Genomic DNA, 27,197 nt, shown 5'->3' on the forward strand with positions numbered 1-27,197 from the left:
ACTGTTTAATACGTCCTCTCTCACTGTTTAATAGTCCTCTCACTGTTTAATATCTCCTCTCTCACTGTTTAATACATCCTCTCACTGTTTAATACGTCCTCTCTCACTGTTTAATACATCCTCTCACTGTTTAATATCTCCTCTCTCACTGTTTAATACATCCTCTCACTGTTTAATACGTCCTCTCTCACTGTTTAATACATCCTCTCACTGTTTAATACGTCCTCTCACTGTTTAATATCTCCTCTCTCACTGTTTAATACATCATCTCACTGTTTATTACGTCCTCTCTCACTGTTTAATACGTCCTCTCTCACTGTTTAATACGTCCTCTCTCACTGTTTAATACGTCCTCTCTCACTGTTTAATACGTCCTCTCTCACTGTTTAATACATCCTCTCACTGTTTAATACGTCCTCTCTCACTGTTTAATAGTCCTCTCACTGTTTAATATCTCATCTCTCACTGTTTAATACATCCTCTCACTGTTTAATACGTCCTCTCTCACTGTTTAATATGTCCTCTCACTGTTTAATATCTCCTCTCACTGTTTAATACATCATCTTACTGTTTAATACGACCTCTCTCACTGTTTAATACGTCCTCTCACTGTTTAATATCTCCTCTCTCACTGTTTAATACGTCCTCTCTCAATGTTTAATACGTCCTCTCTCACTGTTTAATACGTCCTCTCTCACTGTTTAATACGTCCTCTCTCACTGTTTAATACGTCCTCTCTCACTGTTTAATACGTCCTCTCTCACTGTTTAATACGTCCTCTCTCACTGTTTAATACGTCCTCTCTCACTGTTTTATACGTCCTCTCTCACTGTTTAATACGTCCTCTCTCACTGTTTAATACATCCTCTCACTGTTTAATACGTCCTCTCTCACTGTTTAATAGTCCTCTCACTGTTTAATATCTCCTCTCTCACTGTTTAATACATCATCTCACTGTTTAATACGTCCTCTCACTGTTTAATACATCCTCTCACTGTTTAATACGTCCTCTCTCACTGTTTAATACGTCCTCTCACACTGTTTAATATGTCCTCTCTCACTGTTTTATATGTCCTCTCTCACTGTTTAATACGTCCTCTCTCACTGTTTAATACATCATCTCACTGTTTAATACGTCCTCTCTCACTGTTTAATACATCCTCTCACTGTTTAATACGTCCTCTCTCACTGTTTAATACGTCCTCTCACTGTTTAATACATCATCTCACTGTTTAATACGTCCTCTCTCACTGTTTAATACATCATCTCACTGTTTAATACGTCCTCTCTCACTGTTTAATATGTCCTCTCTCACTGTTTAATATGTCCTCTCTCACTGTTTAATATGTCCTCTCTCACTGTTTAATACGTCCTCTCCCACTGTTTAATACGTCCTCTCTCACTGTTTAATACATCCTCTCACTGTTTAATACATCCTCTCTCACTGTTTAATACGTCCTCTCACTGTTTAATATCTCCTCTCTCACTGTTTAATACATCATCTCACTGTTTAATACGTCCTCTCACTGTTTAATATCTCCTCTCTCACTGTTTAATACATCATCTTACTGTTTAATACGTCCTCTCTCACTGTTTAATACGTCCTCTCACTGTTTAATATCTCCTCTCACTGTTTAATATGTCCTCTCTCACTGTTTAATACGTCCTCTCTCACTGTTTAATACGTCCTCTCTCACTGTTTAATATGTCCTCTCACTGTTTAATACGTAACTGTTTAATACGTCCTCTCTCACTGTTTAATACATCATCTCACTGTTTAATACGTCCTCTCTCACTGTTTAATACATCATCTCACTGTTTAATACGTCCTCTCACTGTTTAATACATCCTCTCACTGTTTAATACGTCCTCTCTCACTGTTTAATACGTCCTCTCTCACTGTTTAATATGTCCTCTCTCACTGTTTTATACGTCCTCTCTCACTGTTTAATACGTCCTCTCTCACTGTTTAATACATCCTCTCACTGTTTAATACGTCCTCTCTCACTGTTTAATAGTCCTCTCACTGTTTAATATCTCCTCTCTCACTGTTTAATACATCATCTCACTGTTTAATACGTCCTCTCACTGTTTAATACATCCTCTCACTGTTTAATACGTCCTCTCTCACTGTTTAATACGTCCTCTCACTGTTTAATATCTCCTCTCTCACTGTTTAATACATCATCTTACTGTTTAATACGTCCTCTCTCACTGTTTAATACGTCCTCTCACTGTTTAATACGTCCTCTCACTGTTTAATACATCATCTCACTGTTTAATACGTCCTCTGTCACTGTTTAATATCTCCTCTCTCACTGTTTAATACGTCCTCTCTCACTGTTTAATACGTCCTCTCTCACTGTTTAATACATCCTCTCACTGTTTAATATCTCCTCTCTCACTGTTTAATACATCATCTCACTGTTTAATACGTCCTCTCTCACTGTTTAATACATCCTCTCACTGTTTAATACGTCCTCTCTCACTGTTTAATATCTCCTCTCTCACTGTTTAGTATGTCCTCTCTCACTGTTTAATACGTCCTCTCTCACTGTTTAATATCTCCTCTCTCACTGTGCAGATGTATGTGAATGGCTGGCTATGATGTTTTTGCTCAGAAACAATAAATCACTCTAATAAAAAAAGTGATGACCTCGTTTGGAAGTGGTGTCTGACTAATAATCGATGATGTTCAGAAGTGAATTTAATGTAGATAATGTAATACTCAATACTCAGTCGATTGCCAGATAATGACAATAATCACTGGGTGGTGGACCCTTAACTGGGCCAAATTACTGTTCTGATTCGAGGCTGTCCATTGGTCCTTACCTGCTCTCCAGACTGTCCATTGGTCCTTAACTGCTCTCCAGACTGTCCATTGGTCCTTACCTGCTCTCCAGACTGTCCACGTACTCCCTATTCTTCTTAATAGCCTACCTTAGTAAGGGGCAGTTGGCTAGGCAGGTGAACCCCCTCTTTATCCAACAATTTCTTCTCATCCTCGTTAAGGACCAGCTCCTGCAGGGAATGCTGGGAGCCCCACTGAGCCTGCCAATCTCCGGAGAGAGGAAAGACAGTCATAACTGCAAGGCTTTAGACAGTCACACACTGTGTTTATATCCTATTGTCTCCTCATCTCTCTCTGTGTCTGACTGTCTCCATCTGGAACACATTGTATGTTCTCCTTCCTCTCTCTCTCTCTCTCTCTCTCTCTCTCTCGGTCTCTCTCTCTCTCTCTCTCTCTCTCTCTCTCTCTCTCTCTCTCTCTCTCTCCCCTCCTTCTCTCTCTCTGTCTGTCTCTCTCCCTGTCTTTCTCCTCTATCTGTATCTCTCTCTGTCTCTCTTTCGCTCTCTCTGTCTCAGTCTGTCTCTCTCTCTGTGTCTCTTGCCTCCTCCTCTAGAACCTAGACCTACAGTTACAGTTTTATCAGTTCTGAATGGATTTCTTACAGTAGATGAAGGCAATATGTCCAACTAGCATCACCACCCTGGATGGTTCCGACCTTGAATATGTGGACATCTATAAGTACCTAGGTGTCTGGCTAGACTGCAAACTCTCCTTCCAGACTCACATCAAACATCTCCAATCGAAAATCAAATCAAGAGTCGGCTTTCTATTCCGCAACAAAGCCTCCTTCACTCACGCCGCCAAGCTTACCCTAGTAAAACTGACTATCCTACCGATCCTCGACTTCGGCGATGTCATCTACAAAATGGCTTCCAACACTCTACTCAGCAAACTGGATGCAGTCTATCACAGTGCCATCCGTTTTGTCACTAAAGTAATAATAATAATAATAATAATAATAATAATAATAATAATAATAATAAAGCACCTTATACCACCCACCACTGCGACTTGTATGCTCTACTCGACTGGCCCTCACTACATATTCGTCGCCAGACCCACTGGCTCCAGGTCATCTACAAGTCCATGCTAGGTAAAGCTCCGCCTTATCTCAGTTCACTGGTCACGATGGCAACACCCATCCGTAGCACGCGCTCCAGCAGGTGTATCTCACTGATCATCCCTAAAGCCAACACCTCATTTGGCCGCCTTTCGTTCCAGTACTCTGCTGCCTGTGACTGGAACGAACTGCAAAAATCGCTGAAGTTGGAGACTTTTATCTCCCTCACCAACTTCAAACATCAGCTATCCGAGCAGCTAACTGATCGCTGCAGCTGTACATAGTCTATTGGTAAATAGCCCACCCATTTTCACCTACCTCATTCCCATACTGTTTTTATACTGTTTTTTATTTATTTACTTTTCTGCTCTTTTGCACACCAATATCTCTACCTGTACATGACCATCTGATCATTTATCACTCCAGTGCTAATCTGCAAAACTGTATTATTTGCCTACCTCCTCATGCCTTTTGCACACATTGTATATAGACTGCCCATTTTTTTTTCTTTTTTTTTCTACTGTGTTATTGACTTGTTAATTGTTTACTCCATGTGTAACTCTGTGTTGTCTGTTCACACTGCTATGCTTTATTTTGGCCAGGTCGCAGTTGCAAATGAGAACTTGTTCTCAACTAGCCTACCTGGTTAAATAAAGGTGAAATAAAATAAAAAAAATAAAAAAAAATATGTTGGAGCCTCAACTCCCCTGCCCCTCTGACTCACCGTCTCTCTTATTCCAGACAGCAGCAAGTCCATTACAGTATGAGGGTAACCAGAGGGCAGCCGGGGGGTTGTGGGTATTCCTATTGCTCTCTTGGAAGAGACTCCCATCTAGCTCAGACAAACAGGAATAAGAGAGACGGTGAGTCAGAGGTGCGGGAGAGTTGAGGCTCCATCATATTGCTTTCATCTACTGTATGAAATTACAAAATGAGTGCCTTGTACTGGGATTGAACCTGCGATGCTCGGAGACCAAAGTTATGATGTTACTGTCCCCACTACAACAAGAAAATTTAATTGATATAGTGTAGAATTCCTTTCATTCCTATGGAGGACTACTTCTTCTTGGGAGTGGCAATATTTATTTATTTTTTTACCTTTATTTAACCAGGCAAGTCAGTTAAGAAATGACGGCCTGGGAACAGGGGCAGAACGACAGATTTGTACCTTGTCAGCTCGGGGGTTTGAACTCACAACCTTCCGGTTACTAGTCCAACGCTCTAACCACTAGGCTACGCTACAATTGAAGTTTGAAGTTTACATACACTTAGGTTGGACTCGTTTTTCAACCACTCCACAAATTTCTTGTTAACAAACTGTAGTTTGGTTAGTTAGTTTGGCAAGTTGGTTAGTACATCTACTTTGTGCATGACACAAGTATTTTTTCCAACAATTGTTTACAGACAGATTATTTCACTTATAATTCACTATATCACAATTTCAGTTGGTTAGAAATTTACATACACTAAGTTGACTGTGCCTTTAAACAGCTTGCAAAATTCCAGAAAATGATGTCATGGCTTTAGAAGCTTCTGATAGGCTAATTGACATAATTGGAGTCAATTGGAGGTGTACCTGTGGATATATTTCAAGGCCTACCTTCAAACTCAGTGCCTTTTTGCTTGACATCATGGGAGAATCAAGAGAAATCACCCCCAAAAAACTTCAGGCATTTGGCAATTACCACGTTCATCTGTACAAATAATAGTTTGCAAGTATAAACACCATGAGTCCACGCAGCTGTCGTACCACTCAGGAAGGAGACGCATTCTGTCTCCTAGAGATGAATGTACTTTTGTGCGAAAAGTGCAAATCAATCCCAGAACAACAGCAAAGGACCTTGTGAAGATGCAGAAAGAAACAGATACAAATGTATCGATATCTACAGTAAAACGAGTCCTATATCGACATAACCTGAAAGGCCGCTCAGCAAGGAAGAAGCCACTGCTCCAAAACCGCCATAAAAAAGCCAGACTACGGTTTGCAACTGCACATGGGGAAAAAGATCGTACTTTTTGGAGAAATGTCCTCTGGTCTGATGAAACAAAAATGGCCATAATGACCATCGTTATGTTTGGAGGAAAAAGGGGGAGGCTTGCAAACCGAAGAACACCAGCCCAACTGTGAAGCACGGGTGTGGCAGCATCATGTTGTGGGGGTGCTTTGCTGCAGGTGCACTTCACAAACTAGATGGCATCATGAGGTAGGAAAATGATGTGGATATATTGAAGCAACATCTGAAGACATCAGTCAGGAAGTTAAAGCTTGGTTGCAAATGGGTCTTCCAAATGGACAATGACCCCAAGCATACTTTGAAAGTTGTGACAAAATGGCTTAAGGACTACAAAGTCAAGGTATTGGAGTGGCCATCACAAAGCCCTGAACTCAATCCTATATAAAAATTTGTGGGCAGAACTGAAAAAGTGTGTGTGAGCAAGGAGGCCTACAAACCTGACTCAGTTACACCAGCTCTGTCAGGAGGAATAGGCCAAAATTCACCCAACTTATTGTGGGAAGCTTGTGGAAGGCTACCTGAAATGTTTGACCCAAGTTAAACAATTTAAAGGCAATGCTACCAAATACTAATTGAGTGTATGTAAACTGAGAATGTGATGAAATAAATAAAAGCTGAAATAAATCATTCTCTCTACTATTATTCTGACATTTCACATTCTTAAAATAAAGTGGTAATCCTAACTGACCTAAAACAGGGAATTTTTACTAGAATTAAATGTCAGGAACAGTGAAAAACTGAGTTTAAATGTATTTGGCCAGGGTGTATGTAAACTTCCAAACTTCAACTGTATCATCATTGGCTGTGTCCTGCTTGGTTCCTGCACTGGGTCAAATTCATCACGTGCACTCCTTGTCAACAAACCCCTTTGTGACAGAGATGTTTATGAAGTATTTTCATACTTTCATACTTTTATGGAAGGAATCCTTCATTTAGGAATTCAGTCTCTAAAAAGCACCATTATCTGAGTTTTTAGTTTTTTTTACGTGTCAGTCTTTTCCCTTGACCTGTGATATAGAAATGGTCACTTGATGGGTCAAAGTGAACTGTTAACTTGGAGGTTTAGCACTGTATTGTACAGTAAGTGTCCTATTATTATGCCTCACAAAAGCAGGATGGCTGTAGTGTATTGTAATCTCCTACTGCCTGTGAATTGTCCTAGTTCAGACTAAAAGGGCTTTGGCTTTATTTACATGAAAAATAAACAGTCCCACACACACACAAAACAGTATAGTGCACTTGGATCTCTTTTTGAGTGTGGGGCTTATACGCTTTGCATCTATTTTCCATCAGGTATTGCCGAGGGATTAGAGCCTGCTGCTATGTTATGCACCAACAAAAAGAGTTCATCAACAAAGCTAGAAGAGTGTGATGGTCTCTCGGGGATCTCTTTGGATGTATGCTTTTGTGTGGCTAGAATTAGAAGAGGGGAATGAAATAGAATGAGTTGGGTAGACTGGTGATTTCCATTCAAAGCAACATTCGGTGGTCCTGACTGCCCGTTGATGGTGCTCCATGTGGAGTGTTTAATGGATTCATCACAGAGATGCTTTCTAGAACAGGGGTATTCAAATCCAGAAATCAAGGCCCGCAGCTCTGCTGCAGGTTGTCTTTTATCCCTGGTAGTCAATTGAAAATACAATGATTGGTAGACTCAATGTAGAGTCAATTCCCCTAGTGTCCCCGCCGGGACAAATCAGATTATAGGGAGGGATGAAAACCTCACTGATGCCGCTGTCACTGGGCGAGGAGGGGAAGGAGGGCCACAGGGGGAAGGCAGGGGCAGACGATGAGTCGCTGCCACCTAACAGGGGATCCAGGAAATCATCACTGCCACCTACTGGCCTCAGAGACTGCAGGGGGTTGTGTGTGTGTGTGTGTGTGTGTGTGTGTGTGTGTGTGTGTGTGTGTGTGTGTGTGTGTGTGTGTGTGTGTGTGTGTGTGTGTGTGTGTGTGTGTGTGTGTGTGTGTGTGTGTGTGTGTGTGTGTGTGTGTGTGTGTGTGTGTGTGTGTGTGTGTGTGTGTAGGGTGATATACATGCAGTATACAAACAGGTTACAGGTTATGTTACTATATACATTAATACTACTGTATACTATACTATACTATCGTGAATAATGCACCCACACACACACGAACACACACACACACCGGCTAGAGATAATACCATTGTCTGGGGCCTGATATGAAGGAGATAAAGTGTTATGATTGAGGTCTGACAGTTGTAGTGAAGGTCCCATCGTCCATGACTCCTGAACCCACAAGATGCCAGTCAGAGCAATATATTTATAATTGTAAGTATATGGCTCCGCTTTCAATCAATCACTGGCATGATTGAAACCATTGACAAGACATAATTTATCATCAATCAATCAAATGTATTTATAAAATCCTTCTTACATCAGATGATGTCACAAAATGCTGTACAGAAACCCAGCCTAAAACTCCAAACAGCAAGTAATGCAGGTGTAGAAGCACAGTGGCTAGGAAAAACTCCCTAGAAAGGCCAGAACCTAGGAAGAAACCTAGAGAGGAACCAGGCAATGAGGGGTGGCCAGTCCTCTTCTGGCTGTGCTTGTTGGAGATTATGGCCAAGATGTTCAAATGTTCATAGATGACCAGCTGTGTCAAATAATAATAGTCACAGTGGTTGTGTGATCAGTACCTCCAGGCTCTGATCAGGCCCTACACCCAAACAAGGGCACTGCGTTCATCCACCTCTGGCCTGCTCGCCTCCCTACCACTGAGGAAGTACAGCTCCCGCTCAGCCCAGTCAAAACTGTTCGCTGCTCTGGCCCCCCAATGGTGGAACAAACTCCCTCACGACGCCAGGACAGCGGAGTCAATCACCACCTTCCGGAGACACCTGAAACCCCACCTCTTTAAGGAATACCTAGGATAGGATAAGTAATCCCTCTCACCCCCCTTAAGATTTAGATGCACTATTGTAAAGTGACTGTTCCACTGGATGTCATAAGGTGAATGCACCAATTTGTAAGTCGCTCTGGATAAGAGCGTCTGCTAAATGACTTAAATGTAATGTAATGGTTGTCGAACGTTGCAACAGGTCAGCACCTCAGGAGTAGATGTCAGTTTGCTTTTCATAGCCGATCATTCAGAGTATCTCTACGGTTCCTGCTGTCTCTAGAGAGTTGAAAACAGCAGGTCTAGGACAGGTAGCATGTCCGGTGAACAGGTCAGGGTTCCATAGCCGCAGACAGAACAGTTGAAACTGGAGCAGCAGCACGGCCACGTGGACTGGGGACAGCAAGGAGTCATCAGGCCAGGTAGTCCTGAAGCATGGTCCTCGGGCTCAGGTCCTCCGAGAGAGAGAAAGAAAGAAAGAATTGGAGAGAAAAGAGAGAGAGAATTAGAGAGAGCATAGCGCACTATGCTTTATTATGAGCGTCCGGTCCAGTACACATCACTTTATTCTGTATCAGACAGTGGGATGGCCCTCTTTGAAGTCGTGTAGATTGATTCATTGCTCTCTATGATATTTATAAAGCCCTCCTACATAAACGTCCGCCGTACCTTACTTCATTGTTAACTTAAAGACGTATGAGATACCAGACCCGGTCTCAGGGATGGCTAACTATGAAGATCCCTACGCTCTCCACTGAGTTAGGTAAATGATCTTGTAGTTTCTTTATACCCTATACATGGAACAATCTACAGAGTTTGCTGCAACTTCATGTTCTGGTGCCTCTAGGGACGTTTAAATAGTCGATTAGGGCCCGCTTTGCTGAGGAATGTGATTGTTTCTCTTGAGTATGTTTTGTAATCTTGTTTATTTGTATTATGTTGTATTTATAAATTGTGTATATACAGGGCTTCCTTGTTAAAAATAGCAATATCTCAATGGGAGCTCCTGCTAAATTTTTTAAAAACTATTTTAAAAAATGGGGCTATGTGAAAATATGATTGGCAGGTGGACGGGTTCAACATGGACAGATCATAATCATATTGGTTACAGTTGTGACTGTGTCTTTCCATAGGTATGACTGTAGAATCCCTAGGGTGCTTTCACTGCTGGTAAGGGCCGGAGGAGAGAGTGGAATGGTCATGTCACTCACACGGGGGATATGCTTTGCCAGGGCTGTTTACAGCTGAGGGTTCCATCAGTCTGGTTGAGCAGGAGATCAATAAGTTACATTCCTACGTATCGAGGAGAAACACACTGATTGGTTATTACTCAGGCCAGGAGTTTTTCCTTTTCCCATGAACTTACCAGGAAAATATATGGGTAGTAGTTACTGACCAGGAAAAACTCTCGACATAACATCAGGCAAGTGTATCACAAATGATGGCTCAGGAGCCACTAATGGGTAGATAGGTAGAAAAAAGTTTAGTTTACTCTGAATAGTTATCTCCTAAATTCCTTTCCATGTTTCATCTTTTAGATATTCTATTAACGCAATCGACTCATAGATAAGCTATGTATATGACTCATAGATAAGCTATGTATATGACTCATAGATAAGCTATGCATATGACTCATAGATAAGCTATGCATATGACTCATAGATAAGCTATGTATATGACTCATAGATAAGCTATGCATATGACTCATAGATAAGCTATGCATATGACTCATAGATAAGCTATGTATATGACTCATAGATAAGCTATGCATATGACTCATAGATAAGCTATGCATATAAATCCACACATTGATGTCTGAATATCTTTTGTTGTGTTTAGTGAATAATAATAGCCATTTCTCAGTTACCCAATGCCTGATGCCTTATCAATGTGCGTTAGTCTTCTTATCGGTTTTGTATAAGGGTGTCTGCCTGCCAATGGGTGTGTGTGTCAGAATTAAACCTACCATAAAGAACACATTCTCATGTTTGAGAATAGGTTTTTTTCCATGAAGATGTATTACATAAATGATGTGTGTGTACAAAACCCATCTACCCAAGCAACTCACAGTTAGAATTGCACAGTGTGTTTAGATTGGGTCTCTCTGTTTTCAAGCTTCAATCTCAAACACCCACTGAGACTCAGTTCAAAACAAATCTGACCCCAGAGATACCATTTTTAAGACTACATCCAATGCAATACATTCACTCCCAGACCCCCTGTTTCAGAGTTGCTGCTCTGGGCCCATATCCATAGAATGTCTCAGTGATCTAGGATCAGTTCCCACTGTCTGTTCATTAATAATCTAAAAGGCAAAAGGGATCCTTACTCTGAGATGCTTTATGAATACGGGCCCTGGTGTAAGTGTAACCACACCCACAGGCACAGTGTGGAGAGCTTTTGGTCCCATTCAATTACTATGACTGTCCTGTAATGACTGCATGTAATAAACAACATGCAACACCTATCTATAACTTCTCCCTCCCTCATCCTCCCTCATCCTCCCTCATCCTCCCTATCTCTGTCTAAGTGTATTTATTGCTCCATTGAAGCACTTTAATCTATGAAATGGGACACAGAATGATCTGTATTTGTAATAACAGTATGCTAGCTTTCTCTCATCTGTATGGTTGTTCTATGGGGAATTGAGAGCGCCAAAGGGCACTTAGATATTACACAACAGCAATAAATAGTACACAGCAAATTGACCAGTGTTGATTTTTCAGTGTTACATTGCTAGTGTTGACTCTGGAGTTAAATTCACTCTGCAAGGGTGAATTTAACACTCAGTGGTGTCAAACTAGCATTGGTGTTAATAACATAGTTATTGTTTTACACTGTGGAGAGTAAAACAGTCCTATCAAAACCACAGCCATCATTATCATTTTTCCGCAAGTAGATTTTTTTTAGGATTTTTTTAAATGTCTGTGTCTTTGCACATATATATATATTGAATTATTAATATTGTGCTGCACAAAATAAATAACATATATCTTTCTAAACTAGTGCAATCAGTTAGTTAGATTTATTGCATCCGTAACCGAAATGGATTGTTCCAGTTTAAATGGTTTGGGTAGTCTCCTTTACCAATTCCTATTATCTTAAAAGTCATTCTGAATGTGGGTTGTGGGTGAATAAAAATTCCAACTATTGAATATCCTATCTCAGTCTGGATTCCAATAGGAATTACACATATTTTGTAAACCAGCATAATTTCACTTGCACGCCTGATGTGGCCTGTAAACCAGGAGTTTCCTAACACCACTCAAAGTAAGGCCTGATGATATAGATATATTTTAAACATATATTTTTTTTTATAGAGATTCACTTTAATGATACCATTCACTGTGGAACTCACTTCAATAACCATGTCTGTATCACTAACATACAATATTCACTCATGGGTGGCAACTCTACAATTCACTCAAAAATAAAAGGCACCCTGGGAAATATGCTAATTAGGCTTTACACCATACACCATACACTATTTCATTATATTTCACTCCACTGTAGAGGGAAATACTAATTAGTTCACTCCCGTGTATATTGAAATGCCTATTAGTTCACTCCAGTTTATAGTTAAATCCTTAATATTTCACTCCAGTTGTTGTGAATTTCACACAGCCAGTGTTAATTTTCTACTCTGTATAGTTACAGAAACACTGTCTAAATGTTAAAATTTTAACACATTTGAAAGTGTTAAAGTCACCTTGTTGAGAGTGTATGCATATACACACCTCAAAATTGTTAATACTACAGCGAGTTAGTTTAAGACTTCTGATTTTTCTGTGTAGCTATATACATATATTTCCACCCTCGTCATTTATGTTAGAAGTTACAACACATTGCCCATGTACAAATACAAGATCCAGTCTAGAATGACTTTACAGTAAGAGTTTTAATGTGGACACTACAGGAATCGAACCCACAACCTTACCATTACTTGTTTGTGCTGTATTGTCGTAACCAACTGAACTAAGCGTGACATCACAGGTTCTCTTCCAATCATTTAGTAGTGCTGTTGTTACAGATATAGGAATCCTGTGTGTGTATTTGTTTTCTCTCCTGCTGCCCTAGTCACAGGTGTCGCCAATCAGTCGCCACTGAAGACACCTGCTCCTTTCCCTTACCCAATCACATCCCCTTTCCCTTGGTTTAAAAACCCAGTCAGTTGTTTTCCCAAACTCTCTTTTCATCTTTTTGGAAGAGTTGCTTACCCGAACACATTGTAGTTTACCTAAACGAACAGAAAGTATCCTCCCTGTCAGAAGAGTCTGTGTTGGCAGTCGAGTTTGTGTTGACGCACAAGAGCGTGTTTTCGGCTCATACTGAGAGTAGAGCCACTAAATTGCCTACTTTTAGTTCTAGTCAACCAGCAGTATATCAAGCACGCCGGAAAAATGAGGGTCCCTGTTTCTATTGTCATAAGATGGGACATATGATTTATGATTGCTTCCTGCTAAAACGCAAAGAAAGGGATGCCTCTACGTGCCAAGCCGTCAACAGGTGTTGGTCTAATTCGTATTGTTGGGAGGTCTGAAATGAAACCGGTGCCTCAGAGTAAATGTAGTTTGAAAGGACCAGTCCCTGACCGCAGTTATGAACCGTTCATTTTCGAGGGGTTTGTTTCCCTAACGAATGACGAAGCGTCTCAGCGTCCGGTTAAAATCCTTAGAGATACTGGTGCAGAGCAGTCGTTTATATTGTCTGACGTGTTGCCCTTATCTGACGATACATACTGTGGTTCCAGTGCGTTAGTTCAGGATATTGAAATGGGTTTTATCCCAGTGCAATTGCACTTTGTGAATGTACACTGAGTTAATCAGTGGAATATTCAGAGTGGGGGTACGTCCTATGTTGCCAGTAAAAGGTGTGACCTTTATAATGGATAACGATATTGCCGGAGGAAAGGTAGTACCCGTATTGGATAAAAGTTACCTCTCTCCAATGAGCTGGCAGAGTTATCCACATGTGTTCCCCGCTTGTGCTGTCACTCGTGCTCTGATCGCTAACCAAAAGGTTGACAACAGGCTTGCTAAATGTTTTTCTAGGGTTGTCTCATTGGAAGAGGTAAAGAAGAAGAATGTGGCGTACTTCATTGATGGTAATCTCCTCATGAGTAAATGGACATCCCATGTTGACGCAGGTAGAGATTGGAATGTTGTTTACCAAATATCCTACAGCCTTTCGACATAATGTGTTATCCCTTGATCACCAGTGGTCCGGTCATTTAGGAATCACCAAGACTTATGATCGGATCCTTCAACATTTATTTTGGCCAGGTTTAAAACAAGATGTGGCTCAGTTCTGTCGGACATGCCACATGTCAGATAACAAGAAAACCAAATCAGGTTATCCCTCCAGCTCCTCTTTGTCCAATACCTGTCATAGGTAAACCATTCTAACATGTGGTGGTTTATTGTGTTGTACTGTTACCAAAGACAAAATCAGGTAACCAGTTTCTGTTAACGGTTATGTGTATGGCAACAAGATACCCCGAGGCCATTCATCTGTGAAGGATTACAGCCCCGGTAAAGCCTTAATTAAATGATTCACGACATTCGGGGTAACTAAGGTGGTACACACTGATCAGGGTACCAATTTCCTATCAAAGCTCTTCAAGCAGGTGTTAAAATCCTTGTCAATTACGCACGGTGTGGCAGGCGCATATCACCCAGAGTCTCAGGGTGCGCTTGAACGTTGGCATCAGACACTATGCTACGTAAATAGTGTTTGGAATATGAGAAAGATTGGGATGAGGGAGTTCCTCTAGTTTTGTTTGCTGCTCGTGAAACTGTACAGGAGTCCCTAGGTTTCAGCCCGGCTGAACTAGTGTTTGGTCACACAGTGAGAGGACCAATGAAAGTCCTTAAAGAACAGTATTTGTCCCAAGAGTTGTGTGCGGGAGATAAGAATGTGTTGGACTACGTTAGTCGTTTTCGTGAGCTCCAACACCAAGCCTGTGCTTTCGCAAAGGAAGCTATGTCTTCCTCACAGAGGAGTATGAAAAGACACTATGATAAACAGGCTGTTTCTCATCCACTACAGCCAGGTGACCAAGTACTGGTTTTATTGCCTGTTCCAGGATCTTCACTGTCAGCTCGATTCTCCGGTCCTTATTTAATTGAAAATAAATTAAGTGAAACTGATTACGTGCTTCAAACTCCTGATAGAAAACACCAATCTCGTGTGTGTGCCACGTTAACATGTTGAAGGCATACTACACCCGACCCAGTTAGACGGTTCAAAAATAGCGGAAGGTACTGCTGTCTCCTCTGCTATGATAGTGGGCTGTCATATTAATGATGTTGATGGAGTTGGATTAACTTTGCGCAATACTCAACTTGTTTTTCAACCACTCCACAAATGTCTTGTTAACAAACTATAGTTTTGGCAAGTCGGTTAGGACACAAGTAATATTTCAAACAGTTGTTTAAAGACAGATTATTTCACTTATAACGCACTGTACCAATACTCCAGTGGGTCAGAGTTTACATACACTAAGTTGACTGTGCCTTTAAAAAGCTTGGAAAATTCCAGAAAATTATGTCATGGCTTTAGAAGCTTCTGATAGGGTAATTGACATCATTTGAGTCAGTTGGAGGTGTACCTGTGGATGTATATCATGGCCTACCTTCAAGCTCAGTGCCTCTTTGCTTGACATCATGGGAAAATCAAAAGAACTCAGCCAAGACCTCAGAAAATAATTGTAGACCTCCACAAGTCTGGTTCATCCTTGGGAACAATTTCCAAACACCTGAAAGTACCACGTTCATCTGTACAAACAATAGTATGCAAGTATAAACACCATGGGACCACGCAGCTGTCAAACGCTCAGGAAGGAGACACATTCTGTCTCCTAGAGATTAATGTACTTTTATGCGAAAAGTGCAAATCAATCCCATAAGAACAGCAAAGGACCTTGTGAAGATGCTGGAGGAAACAGGTACAAAAGTATCTATATCCACAGTAAAACTAATCCAATATCGACATAACCTGAAAGGCCGCTCAGCAAGGAAGAAGCCACTGCTCCAAAACCGCCATAAAAGCCAGACTACGGTTTGCAACTGCACATGGGGACAAAGATCATAATTTTTGGAGAAATGTCCTCTGGGCTGATGAATCAAAATAGAATTGTTTGGCCATGATGACCATCGTTATGTTTGGAGGAAAAAGGGGGAGGCTTGCAAACCGAAGAAGACCAGCCCAACTGTGAAGCACGGGGGTGGCAGCATCATGTTGTGGGGGTGCTTTGTTGCAGGAGGGACTGGTGCACTTCACAAAGTACATGACATTATGAGGATGGAAAATGAATTGGATATATTGAAGCAACATCTCACGACATCAGTCAGGAAGTTAAAGCTTGGTCGCAAATGGTCGTCTAAATGGACAGGGACTGCAAGCATGCTTCCAAAGTTGTGGCAAAATGGTTTAAGGACAACAAAGTCAAGGTATTGGAGTGGCCATCACAGCCCTGACCTCAGTCCTATAGAAATGTTGTGGGCATAACTGAAAAAGCGTGTGCGCGCAAGGAGGCCTACAAACCTGACTCAGTTACACCAGCCCTGTCAGGACGAATGGGCCAAAATTCACCCAACTTATTGTGGGAAGCTTGTGCAAGGCTATCTGAAAAGTTTGACCCAAGTTAAACAATTGAAAGGCAATGCTACCAAATACTAATTGAGTGTATGTAAACTTCTGACCCACTGTGAATGTGGTGAAAGAAATAAAAGCTGAAATAATTCTCTCCACTATTATTCTGACATTCGTCGTCTCCAATAAAACTGTGAAGGACCTCGGCATTCCTCTGGACACTGATCTCTCTTTTGACGAACATATCAAGACTGTTTCAAGGACGTCTTTTTTCCATCTACATAACATTGTAAAAATCAGAAACTTTCTGTCCAAAAATGATGCAGAAAAATGTATCCATGCTTTTGTCATTTCTAGGTTAGACTACTGCAATGCTCTACTTTCCGGCTGCCCGGATATTTTTTCTCGAAGATCTCCACCAGGATATGTTATAATCTCCACCAGGCTATGAGGACTGGCCACCCCTCATAGCCTGGTTCCTCTCTAGGTTTCTTCCTAGGTTTTGGCCTTTCTAGGGAGTTTTTCCTAGCCACTGTGCTTCTACACCTGCATTGCTTGCTGTTTCGGGGTTTAGGCTGGGTTTCTGTACAGCATTTTGTGATGTAAGAAGGGCTTTATAAATCAATTTGATTGATTGACATTAATTTTCTTGAAATAAAGTGGTGATCCTACCTGACCAAGGACAGGGAGTTTTTACTGTGAAAAAATGTTAGGAATTGTGAAAAACTGAGTTTAAATGTATTTGGCTAAGGTGTATATAAACTTCCGACTTCAACTGTACCTCTCAAATACTTTCAGGTTTCTGTCGGTACCGATCTTTAAAGATTGGAGGGTTGACCATTTTTACAATCTACAATATAATCAATACCTTATATTGTGCTCCATTCAATAAAATTTACATTTACATTTAAGTCATTTAGCAGACGCTCTTATCCAGAGCGACTTACAAATTGGTGCATTCACCTTATGACATCCAGTGGAACAACCACTTTACAATAGTGCATCTAAATATTTTAAGGGGGGCAATGAGAAGGATTACTTTATCCTATCCTAGGTATTCCTTAAAGAGGTGGGGTTTCAGGTGTCTCCGGAAGGTGGTGATTGACTCCGCTGTCCTGGCGTCGTGAGGGAGTTTGTTCCACCATTGGGGAGCCAGAGCAGCGAACAGTTTTGACTGAGCTGAGCGGGAACTGTACTTCCTCAGTGGTAGGGAGGCGAGCAGGCCAGAGGTGGATGAACGCAGTGCCCTTATTTGGGTGTAGGGCCTGATCAGAGCCTGGAGGTACTGAGGTGCCGTTCCCCTCACAGCTCCGTAGGCAAGCACCATGGTCTTGTAGCGGATGCGAGCTTCAACTGGAAGCCAGTGGAGAGAGCGGAGGAGCGGGTTTTGTGGGACGTGAGAGAACTTGGGAAGGTTGAACACTAGATTGACGGGCTGCGGCGTTCTGGATGAGTTGTAGGGGTTTAATGGCACAGGCAGGGAGCCCAGCCAACAGCGAGTTGCAGTAATCCAGACGGGAGATGACAAGTGCCTGGATTAGGACCTGCGCCGCTTCCTGTGTGAGGCAGGGTCGGTGTCCCCCAGGGCTCTGCGGATGTTGTAGAGCATGAACCTACAGGAACGGGCCACCGCCTTGATATTAGTTGAGAACGACAGTTTGTTGTCCAGGATCACGCCAAGGTTCTTAGCGCTCTGGGAGGAGGACACAATGGAGTTGTCAACCGTGATGGCGAGATCATGGAACGGGCAGTCCTTCCCCATTAAACCCTACAACTCATCCAGGGAGGAAGAGCAGCTCCGTCTTGCTTCCAGTTGAAGTTCAGCTTGAGGTGGTGATCCGTCATCCACACTGATATGTCTGCCAGACATGCAGAGATGCGATTCGCCACCTGGTCATCAGAAGGGGGAAAGGAGAAGATTAATTGTGTGTCGTCTGCATAGCAATGATAGGAGAGACCATGTGAGGTTATGACAGAGCCAAGTGACAAAATGAGATGCTGTGGCTTGATAAAATATTTCTGGACTAATACTGCCTGCCTCCTTGTGGATTCGTGCTTGCATTGCATGTCATACCTATGTCACAGCACGTCGCACGGCGTTTATCAACTACAACCTGGTCTCATAGACCAAACGTAATATAGTAAACATAGCCAATGTTAGCTTTAGCCACCTAGCATTAGCGACGACAAGTTCATAACATATCAAACGTTTCGGGAAATTCCAAACATATTGTACACATCTCAATTCGTAACATATCTTGCGAAATAGATTAATACATATCATACGAAACATAACATATTCACAATAATTATAAGATTTTTTCCAGATTTTCATTTACTATGTTACGTCTTCCCCTGAGTCCACATTGCAGCCGAACGTGAAGTGATATAAAGCAGCGTAAGGTGTCATAAGCGTTCTCTTTCCTGCCTATCCTTGGACGAGGAAGGCGGTGTATTCGCAGTGTTAATTTTACCAAAAGTTTATCTACAAACATCAGGCAAAATGGTAAGTTGATTTTGAATTGTTTTGCTATGGTTCGGTGGCCCGGAGGTTCAGTGTTGTCCTTGGGTAAAGAGTTGGCGACCTCCTTCCACATTGCCGGTGACCAGTTGAAAGGAACCGGGCCGAGTGAAGCAGCCTCCGGGGCACCCAAGATGGATGCTCCCTGTTTGAACTGCATGACGATGTTTAGAAAACCGCGGCGGACATAGCTAAATTAAGCACCATATGATATTTAATGAATTTAGGTACCAATTTTTCTCCTTATTTCGTTTAAGGAATATGGTGGCTGTTTTTGAATCTACGCAGACGTCTAATGTAGGTTTTTACTATCAAACTAGCCATCTTTAGGGGTTTCAAGTCTGTTTTATAACTGGGCCCGCCCAGTTAACTCTAGGCCAGGGTTTCCAAAAACTCCGTCATCAGGACCCTAAGATGTGCACGTTTTGGGTTTTGCGAGGTGGTACTAGAACCGCAGACTCACCTAATCATCATGCGTTTTTACATTTTAATCGGCTGTATAGTGTTGGGGCAAAAGCCAAAACATACACCCCTTCGGGTCTCGATGTCGACGACCGAGTTTGGGAAACGCTGTTCTAGGTATCACCCGCTATAATTGTTGTTGTGGGTAATACTTTGTTTTTGACCACCAACGTTATAGCTAGTCACTGTTTGACATGGGTCATTGGCAAAAATCGATATTCAAAACCGTTGGTAAATGGTAGCAAACTGGCCCATATGTCAATTCTAGTGTAACGTTGGCTGGCTAACGCGCAATTTGGTTGTATACATTGGCCAGCTGGCAGTAAAACGTCAGTTATTGGGTCCAAGGTGGCGTGACTTCTAGTTAGGTCGTTATGTGTCGGATTGCTCAGATTTAGGCCAGCAAGTACAGCGTGATGCAGTTGTGCAAAATGGGCAGTTCCCAAGTAGCGTGCGTCACCGCTTATATCAAAAAGGCCTCTACTCGGGTCTAGGGCGGCATATGCGCCAACGCTGACTCGTTCAAGTCAAGGATCATCTCGTCGCCTTTATCAACAGAATAGGACTGCCACGAATACATGAGTCATCGAACCAGCTGCCAATAGATTTAAGAACAGATTATTCTTTATTGGTCAAATAAGTGGCATATTGGCTGCTGGTGGTCCCTCCCTTTTAAAATATGCTATGTGTTGAATTCCAGTCAGACTACTGCAGGCTACTGTCATGTCACCAGCCAAGATGGATATCATATCACCTCACCCCATTTGAACAGAAGACTAGGCCTAATGCAAAAATCAGCATCCCTTTTCTGATGTGCCTTATAAAAGAGCTAGGTCATCAATGCATTGCCCTTTTCCTCTAGCTAGATGGGGTTATCAAAGTCGTTTGTTTCTATAGGACAGTAAAGCCATCATAGCTCATTTCTTTCTGTTGCCTTTCATTGCTCTTAGGAGTTTGACCAGGGTTGCTGCTGTTAAGAAATGTCAAATGCATTTAATCACGTACATATAAAGTGAATCAATTTGAATTTTCACTTAGTTGTGCACTGATGTTAGTGGGAGTTGGGGTTTGCCCCAAAATTTCATTTTGCCAGTTTAGCTAAGACTGGGAACATTCTCTTACCATTTTCTGATTATGTGGATCTTTGTCTCAGGTGAACTTTACAGTGGACCAGATCCGTGCCATCATGGACAAGAAATCCAACATCCGTAACATGTCTGTGATCGCTCACGTGGACCACGGCAAGTCCACGCTGACCGACTCCCTGGTGTCAAAAGCCGGGATCATCGCGGGGTCTCGAGCCGGAGAGACACGCTTCACAGACACTCGCAAAGACGAGCAGGAGCGCTGTATTACCATCAAGTCCACGTAAGTAGTACAGGGCCGTGTTCCTTCTGGTGATAAATGTTTTACAACTAAAAAACAGGTTTCTTATTGGAAAAGCTTTGGTAGTCCCTCTTTCAGTCTGGTTGCCTCCATTTAATTGTGAGTGAATTACAACCCAGGAGTGCCTGTTTGAATCTTGCGTATTTATGTTGCTTGGGGGGGTGAAGCTCTTGAAGTTAAAATTGTTGGCCTTCCCCGGAATAAATGTAAATGAACAAAGTTAATGTATATATTTTACTTGAAGAGTGAGCGCTGCCCCTCCATGTGATCTATTGACTCCGGGTGGCTTCTGAGCACCTTTCCCATCGCTGTATGATCGGTTGTCATATGCTCTCACCTGTTCATTAGTCTGCTGCCCTGTGTACATAGTCATTAAACACTGATCACTTTCATAATGTTAACGGACTGGTTTACCCACTTCATAGGTATATATGGTATTCCATTCCAGGCCTATCCTATTGCTGTACATGTACTATTCAGATAAACTACAGTACCAGTCAAAAGTTGGGACACCTACTTAGGGGGTCTTTCTTTGTTTTACTACATTGTGGAATAATAAAGGCATTAATGATGACATTACACATGGACTCATGTAACCAAAAAGTGAGTTTTTACTATCCCTGTCTGCATCTCACAGCTGACTGGGATGCTTGGTTTCAGACAAACAACCACATTAAAATATATAATTCACCTGTTCTCTACCCTCCCTTGCCCCTCTCAGGGCCATCTCGATGTACTACGAGCTGGGGGAAAACGACATGGCTTTCATCAAGCAGTCCAAGGATGGGCTTGGCTTCCTCATCAACCTGATTGACTCACCGGGCCATGTGGACTTCTCCTCTGAGGTCACAGCCGCCCTTAGGGTCACCGACGGCGCACTGGTGGTGGTCGACTGCGTCTCAGGTACTCGTGGTCTTGTTTCTGTACTTCGGTCTCTTGCTGTTTCTTTGTCCCAGTCGCCTCCTACTCTTGTCATGTTCATTTTAGTCATTTAGCGTATGCTCTTATTCAGAAGGACTTACAGGAGCAATTATGGTTGAGTACCTTGCTCGGGGCTATGTCAGCAGATTTTTCGCTAAGTCTGCATAGGGATTCGAACAGCAACCTGTTACTTGCCCAATGCTCGTAACCACTGTACATAGGTTAACTTGTTCATCTAACAGCTTCTCGTTCTCCCATGGTCAGGTGTGTGTGTGCAGACAGAGACTGTGTTGAGGCAGGCCATTGCTGAGCGCATCAAGCCAGTGCTGATGATGAACAAGATGGACCGGGCCCTGCTGGAGCTGCAGCTGGAGCCTGAGGACCTGTTCCAGACCTTCCAGCGCATCGTGGAGAACGTCAACGTCATCATCGCCACCTACGGAGAGGATGAAGCGGGACCAATGGGTGCCATCATGGTGAGACTGGCACGGGTTGTGTCAACAGACTTCTGTGGTTTAAATGGACGTCTAACATGGTTTCTCCATTGCGGTGGAACAAGCATGTCCAGTTAAACTTACAGATGTAAATGGGACTAGTCCCTTAAACTCATCATAGGGAAACATGTTTGACATAACAGACGATGACCTGGCCCTATTGTCTTCCCTCAGATTGACCCTGTGATTGGTACTGTGGGGTTTGGGTCCGGCCTCCACGGCTGGGCCTTCACTCTAAAGCAGTTTGCTGAGATGTACGTGACCAAGTTTTCTGCCGGCAAAGACACCCAGCTGGGATCAGCGGAGAGGTGTAAGAAGGTGGAGGACATGATGAAGAAGCTGTGGGGAGAGAGGTACATGCACACCCACTGTACATGATGACCTACTACTGTACATAGAAACATTCTGTAAGAAGATGTGAGGACATGATGAATATTCATCCGGACAGTACTGGAACAAGATGAGCATTTAGATGGATGCGCGCACAAGTGCAAGACTATGTTGAAATTACGGGTAGACACTTACTCTGGGTGTGTTCCAGATAGACATTCTCTGCAGATTGTCAGATCTATAGATGTATAAATATGCTGTCTGGAGAAGTGTAGCATCTCATGAACCACAACAATGTGAATTAGTAACTCTATTTCCACAGAGCTGCACTAAATGTATCTGGAATGCACTTTCTCTCTCTCTCCCTCTGGGCGCACTTGATTTTTACGCCCGTTGTGCTGGTTAGGCGGTGCTTGTACCTTAGGACCAATGAAATGGTTCCAAGGGACAACTCCACCTACCCCGGCACTTCGGACAAATTAAATTAAGTGTGCCTGTTCTCTCTCGCTTTCTCAATCACACGTGCACAGGTGAGGGCGTGGAAATATTGAAAAGTGATTGCAGGTATGTGGCGTGACACGGGCAGCCCCATATGTACAGTGTTTTTCTCTGTATGGAGTCCTGAGGAAGACCAAAGGGTTGAAGACAAAGTAAACCCATTTGGGATCCTAAATTGCAGGTGCGCACTCTTCTCTTATGCTGGCAAACAACCTGACGTGTTGCAAATAATTCCTGTTTTTGGCTGTTTACGTGTCACGGCTGATTGTAACCTACTATATGTAAATGCTTGCGAGTTCCTGGCTGTCGTAGTGACATGAAGTTAACTGTTGCACTTGTCTTTTTTCCTTGACTCTTAATAGCACTGGTTTTGCAGATGGCAGCTAATTTTGAAGACAGTTTTACCAAAAGGTTTTGTTTGCAAATGGGGTCTAGGTCCATTCGAATTAGTCAGGAAGTAAACTAAAATTAAAGGTTTAATTATTGAAAGGGTGGTGATTTTCTCAAACCTGAAAAGGATCAGTTATTTATTTCAAGGTATGTTTTAAATTCCAATTACTAAATTTCAATTGGAATGGACCTCTACCCTGGTTGCAACTTGGGTTGAATGCACTTTTGAAATGTGCACCGCTCTCTATAAGAGCGTCTACTAGATGACAACTGTCTATGTGAATGTTAAACATGTGTGATGTTCACCTGGTAGGTTTTTTGACCCAGCCACTGGGAAGTTCAGTAAGTCTAACCTTGGCCCTGATGGGAAGAAGCTGCCCCGTACCTTCTCTCAGCTGGTCCTGGACCCTATCTTCAAGGTGACCCCCCCCCCCTCCCCAACTGTTGATCAATTATTTTTTATTTTACTAGTTAAATTGCTTAACATGAATTGATTATGTAATTCGTTGACCAATAAAATATACATATTTTTATGGTAAGCAACTTCTCCCTTCCTCCCTCCAGGTATTTGATGCCATCATGAACTTCAAGAAGGATGAAACAGCCAAGCTGATAGAGAAGCTGGACATAAAGCTGGACTCTGAGGACAAGGAGAAGGAGGGCAAGCCCCTGTTGAAGGCGGTGATGCGTCGCTGGCTCCCGGCCGGAGAAGCCCTGCTCCAGATGATCACCATCCACCTGCCCTCCCCTGTCACCGCCCAGAAGTACCGCTGTGAGCTGCTCTACGAGGGACCAGGAGACGATGAGGCCGCCATGGGTAAGGGCGCTTAACTTCAGCCAGCCCAGTTTTTCCTAGTTGATATAAAGTCTGGTATCATAATCCTGATTAAAATCTTCTCAGGTATCAAGAACTGCGACCCCAAGGCTCCCCTGATGATGTACATATCTAAGATGGTGCCCACCACAGATAAGGGTCGCTTCTATGCGTTTGGCCGTGTGTTCTCTGGCTGTGTGTCCACCGGCTTGAAGGTGCGCATCATGGGACCAAACTTCACCCCGGGGAAGAAAGAAGATCTCTACATCAAGCCCATCCAGAGGTGTGTTTGGGGGGTTACTATTTTAGCGCAGCAGATGCATGTGACTTCAAAAAAAAAAAACTCCCGCCGTTCTGTATTCTCTTCATCCCTCTCCCATTTGTCTCTTTCTACCACTGTAGGACCATTCTGATGATGGGGCGTTACGTGGAGCCCATTGAGGATGTACCATGTGGGAACATTGTTGGTCTGGTTGGCGTTGACCAGTATCTGATTAAGACTGGGACCATCACCACATTTGAACAGGTGGGTTGTACAGCTCATGGTTTACTATAGCAAAACTCAAGATGGCTTTGAACTGACTGGAGTGCTTTGGTCAAAAGTAGTGCACGATCTAGGGAATGGGTTGCCATTTTGAACAGACAATGGATGAATATTTCTTACGTCATATGCTTGTCCAACAGGCCCACAACATGCGTGTGATGAAGTTCAGCGTCAGCCCTGTGGTGAGGGTGGCTGTGGAGGCCAAGAACCCTGCTGACCTGCCCAAGCTGGTGGAGGGACTGAAGCGTCTGGCCAAGTCTGACCCCATGGTGCAGTGCATCATCGAGGAGTCTGGAGAGCACATCATCGCCGGGGCCGGAGAGCTTCATCTGGAGATCTGTCTCAAGGATCTGGAGGAGGACCACGCCGGCATTCCCCTGAAGGTGAGGGAGGGGGAGGCATAGGCACAAGATTGTACTCAAGGAGGAGACTGTAATGTACTTGGAGAAAGCAATGGTGCACTACAGAGGTGATTTTGTGTTCCACTGACAGAATCTACGTGTCTTTGCTCTGTTGCTTTCTCAAGACGACAGTTGTGGAGATATCTGTGGAATAACTTGCTGTCACAACTCCTCACCCTTACAGAAATCTGATCCAGTGGTGTCCTACAGGGAAACTGTGTCTGAGGAGTCTGAAGTGATGTGTCTGTCCAAGTCCCCAAACAAGCACAACCGTCTGTACATGCGGGCTAAACCCTTCCCTGACGGCCTGGCCGAGGACATTGAGAAGGGGGATGTCAGCCCCCGACAGGAGCTTAAAATCCGCGCCCGTTTCCTGGCTGACAAGTACGAGTGGGACGTGTCAGAGGCCCGTAAGATCTGGTGCTTCGGCCCCGACGGTACTGGACCCAACCTGCTGATGGACGTGACCAAGGGAGTCCAGTACCTGAACGAGATCAAGGACAGCGTTGTGGCTGGCTTCCAGTGGGCTGTCAAGGAGGTGGGTTTGCGTTGAGCTTGATGACCAACTGCTGCATCATGAATCATTTTTCTTGCAAAGGCTCATTAAAGCATTGTAGTTTGAATCTACATTTGTCTTCAGTTTATATGTGTAATTAGGTTAGAATCTCCGGTGTAGGCCATGCTGCAGGTGCCAAGTTTACTTAGTCATTTTTGTCCCGAGTTGTGACATGCAGTTCCTTCCGCCCTCCTACAGGGTGTGTTGTGTGAGGAGAACATGCGTGCAGTCCGCTTCGACATCCACGACGTGACCCTGCACACAGACGCAATTCACCGCGGTGGTGGACAGATCATCCCCACGGCCCGCAGAGTGCTGTATGCCTGCCAGCTCACCGCCCAGCCACGACTCATGGAGCCGGTCTACCTAGTGGAGATCCAGGTGTGTAACTACTTTGCCACTAACCTGACTGCTTTCTTACATTGATTTCTATGCTAGTCTAAAGGGGTCTATTTGTGATCAACTGATTTTTCTGAATGTGTTTCCGGCCTCTGCAGTGCCCAGAGCAGGTAGTGGGTGGGATCTACGGCGTGCTGAACAGGAAGCGAGGCCATGTGTTCGAGGAGTCCCAGGTGATGGGCACACCCATGTTCATCGTCAAGGCCTACCTGCCTGTCAACGAGTCATTTGGTGAGTGTTAACTCAATCTGGTGCTTACCAGGGACGCGTTAAGAGAATTGGCGTTTCCGTGTACATTTCAAATGGACTGAAATTAAATTGTGCAAACCTGAAGTTATTATCTGATAGGCAATGTCAATGCAGCTGGACCTCAAACGTTAACTGTCCTGTTCCCCGCCCCCAGGGTTCACCGCTGACCTGCGCTCCAACACGGGCGGCCAGGCCTTCCCCCAGTGTGTGTTTGACCACTGGCAGATCCTCCAGGGAGATCCCCAGGACCCCACAACCAAGACTGCCATTGTGGTGGCCGAGACCAGGAAACGCAAGGGGCTGAAAGAGGGCATCCCGGCCTTGGACAACTACCTGGACAAATTGTAAATGTTGTCCTGGTTCCCCCTAGCCACTACAACCCCCACCCCACTTGTGTAGATTGATAATGATTGGGTAGGCATACGCAATATGTGGAAGATTTCACCTAGCCTATCGGAGGGTAACGTGACTCTATTGGCATATTGCTTATGGTATACCTATCCGACCCTTTCAGATGTACACAGTGACCAGGGGAAGGGACTAGGGCTTGGTTTGGAAGTTAGTGGTTCTCTGCCCTTTTTCCCCCCTTCTATTCCTCCATTGTACGAGTGAGGGACTGTACAGTGCACTGTGCGCAGTAGCGCTTGCCTAAATGGAAACCTGGTGACATGAATCCAAGGACTGAAAATGTCAATCCTAATAAAGATGAATAGAAATTGTACATGGTGTGATGTGTTTATTGGCTTTTGAATGGATTGAAATGAAGAAACTGGTAACTAGTGATTATGGGTAAATGGTACACTTGGTTCAACTGAAGGTCATTTCTTACCTTGACACATGTTCATTAA

General features: G+C 43.3%; 1 protein-coding gene across 1 annotated transcript; it reads left to right on the plus strand.

Moving 5' to 3' along the window:
- Nucleotides 1-18,757: 18,757 nt before the first annotated feature.
- LOC124009480 (elongation factor 2-like) lies at nucleotides 18,758-27,070 on the plus strand. The gene is made up of 14 exons (XM_046321299.1): nucleotides 18,758-18,890; nucleotides 20,521-20,735; nucleotides 21,475-21,656; nucleotides 21,939-22,150; nucleotides 22,343-22,521; nucleotides 23,700-23,805; nucleotides 23,951-24,203; nucleotides 24,288-24,483; nucleotides 24,603-24,726; nucleotides 24,885-25,127; nucleotides 25,330-25,683; nucleotides 25,900-26,082; nucleotides 26,199-26,331; nucleotides 26,504-27,070. Exons 1-14 carry the CDS (start codon nucleotides 18,888-18,890, stop codon nucleotides 26,695-26,697), a joined length of 2,577 nt encoding a protein of 858 aa, XP_046177255.1. The 5' UTR covers nucleotides 18,758-18,887; the 3' UTR covers nucleotides 26,698-27,070.
- Nucleotides 27,071-27,197: the final 127 nt, after the last annotated feature.

The sequence above is a fragment of the Oncorhynchus gorbuscha genome, linkage group LG22, assembly GCF_021184085.1.
Source record: "Oncorhynchus gorbuscha isolate QuinsamMale2020 ecotype Even-year linkage group LG22, OgorEven_v1.0, whole genome shotgun sequence".
NCBI classification, from domain to species: Eukaryota; Metazoa; Chordata; class Actinopteri; order Salmoniformes; family Salmonidae; genus Oncorhynchus; species Oncorhynchus gorbuscha.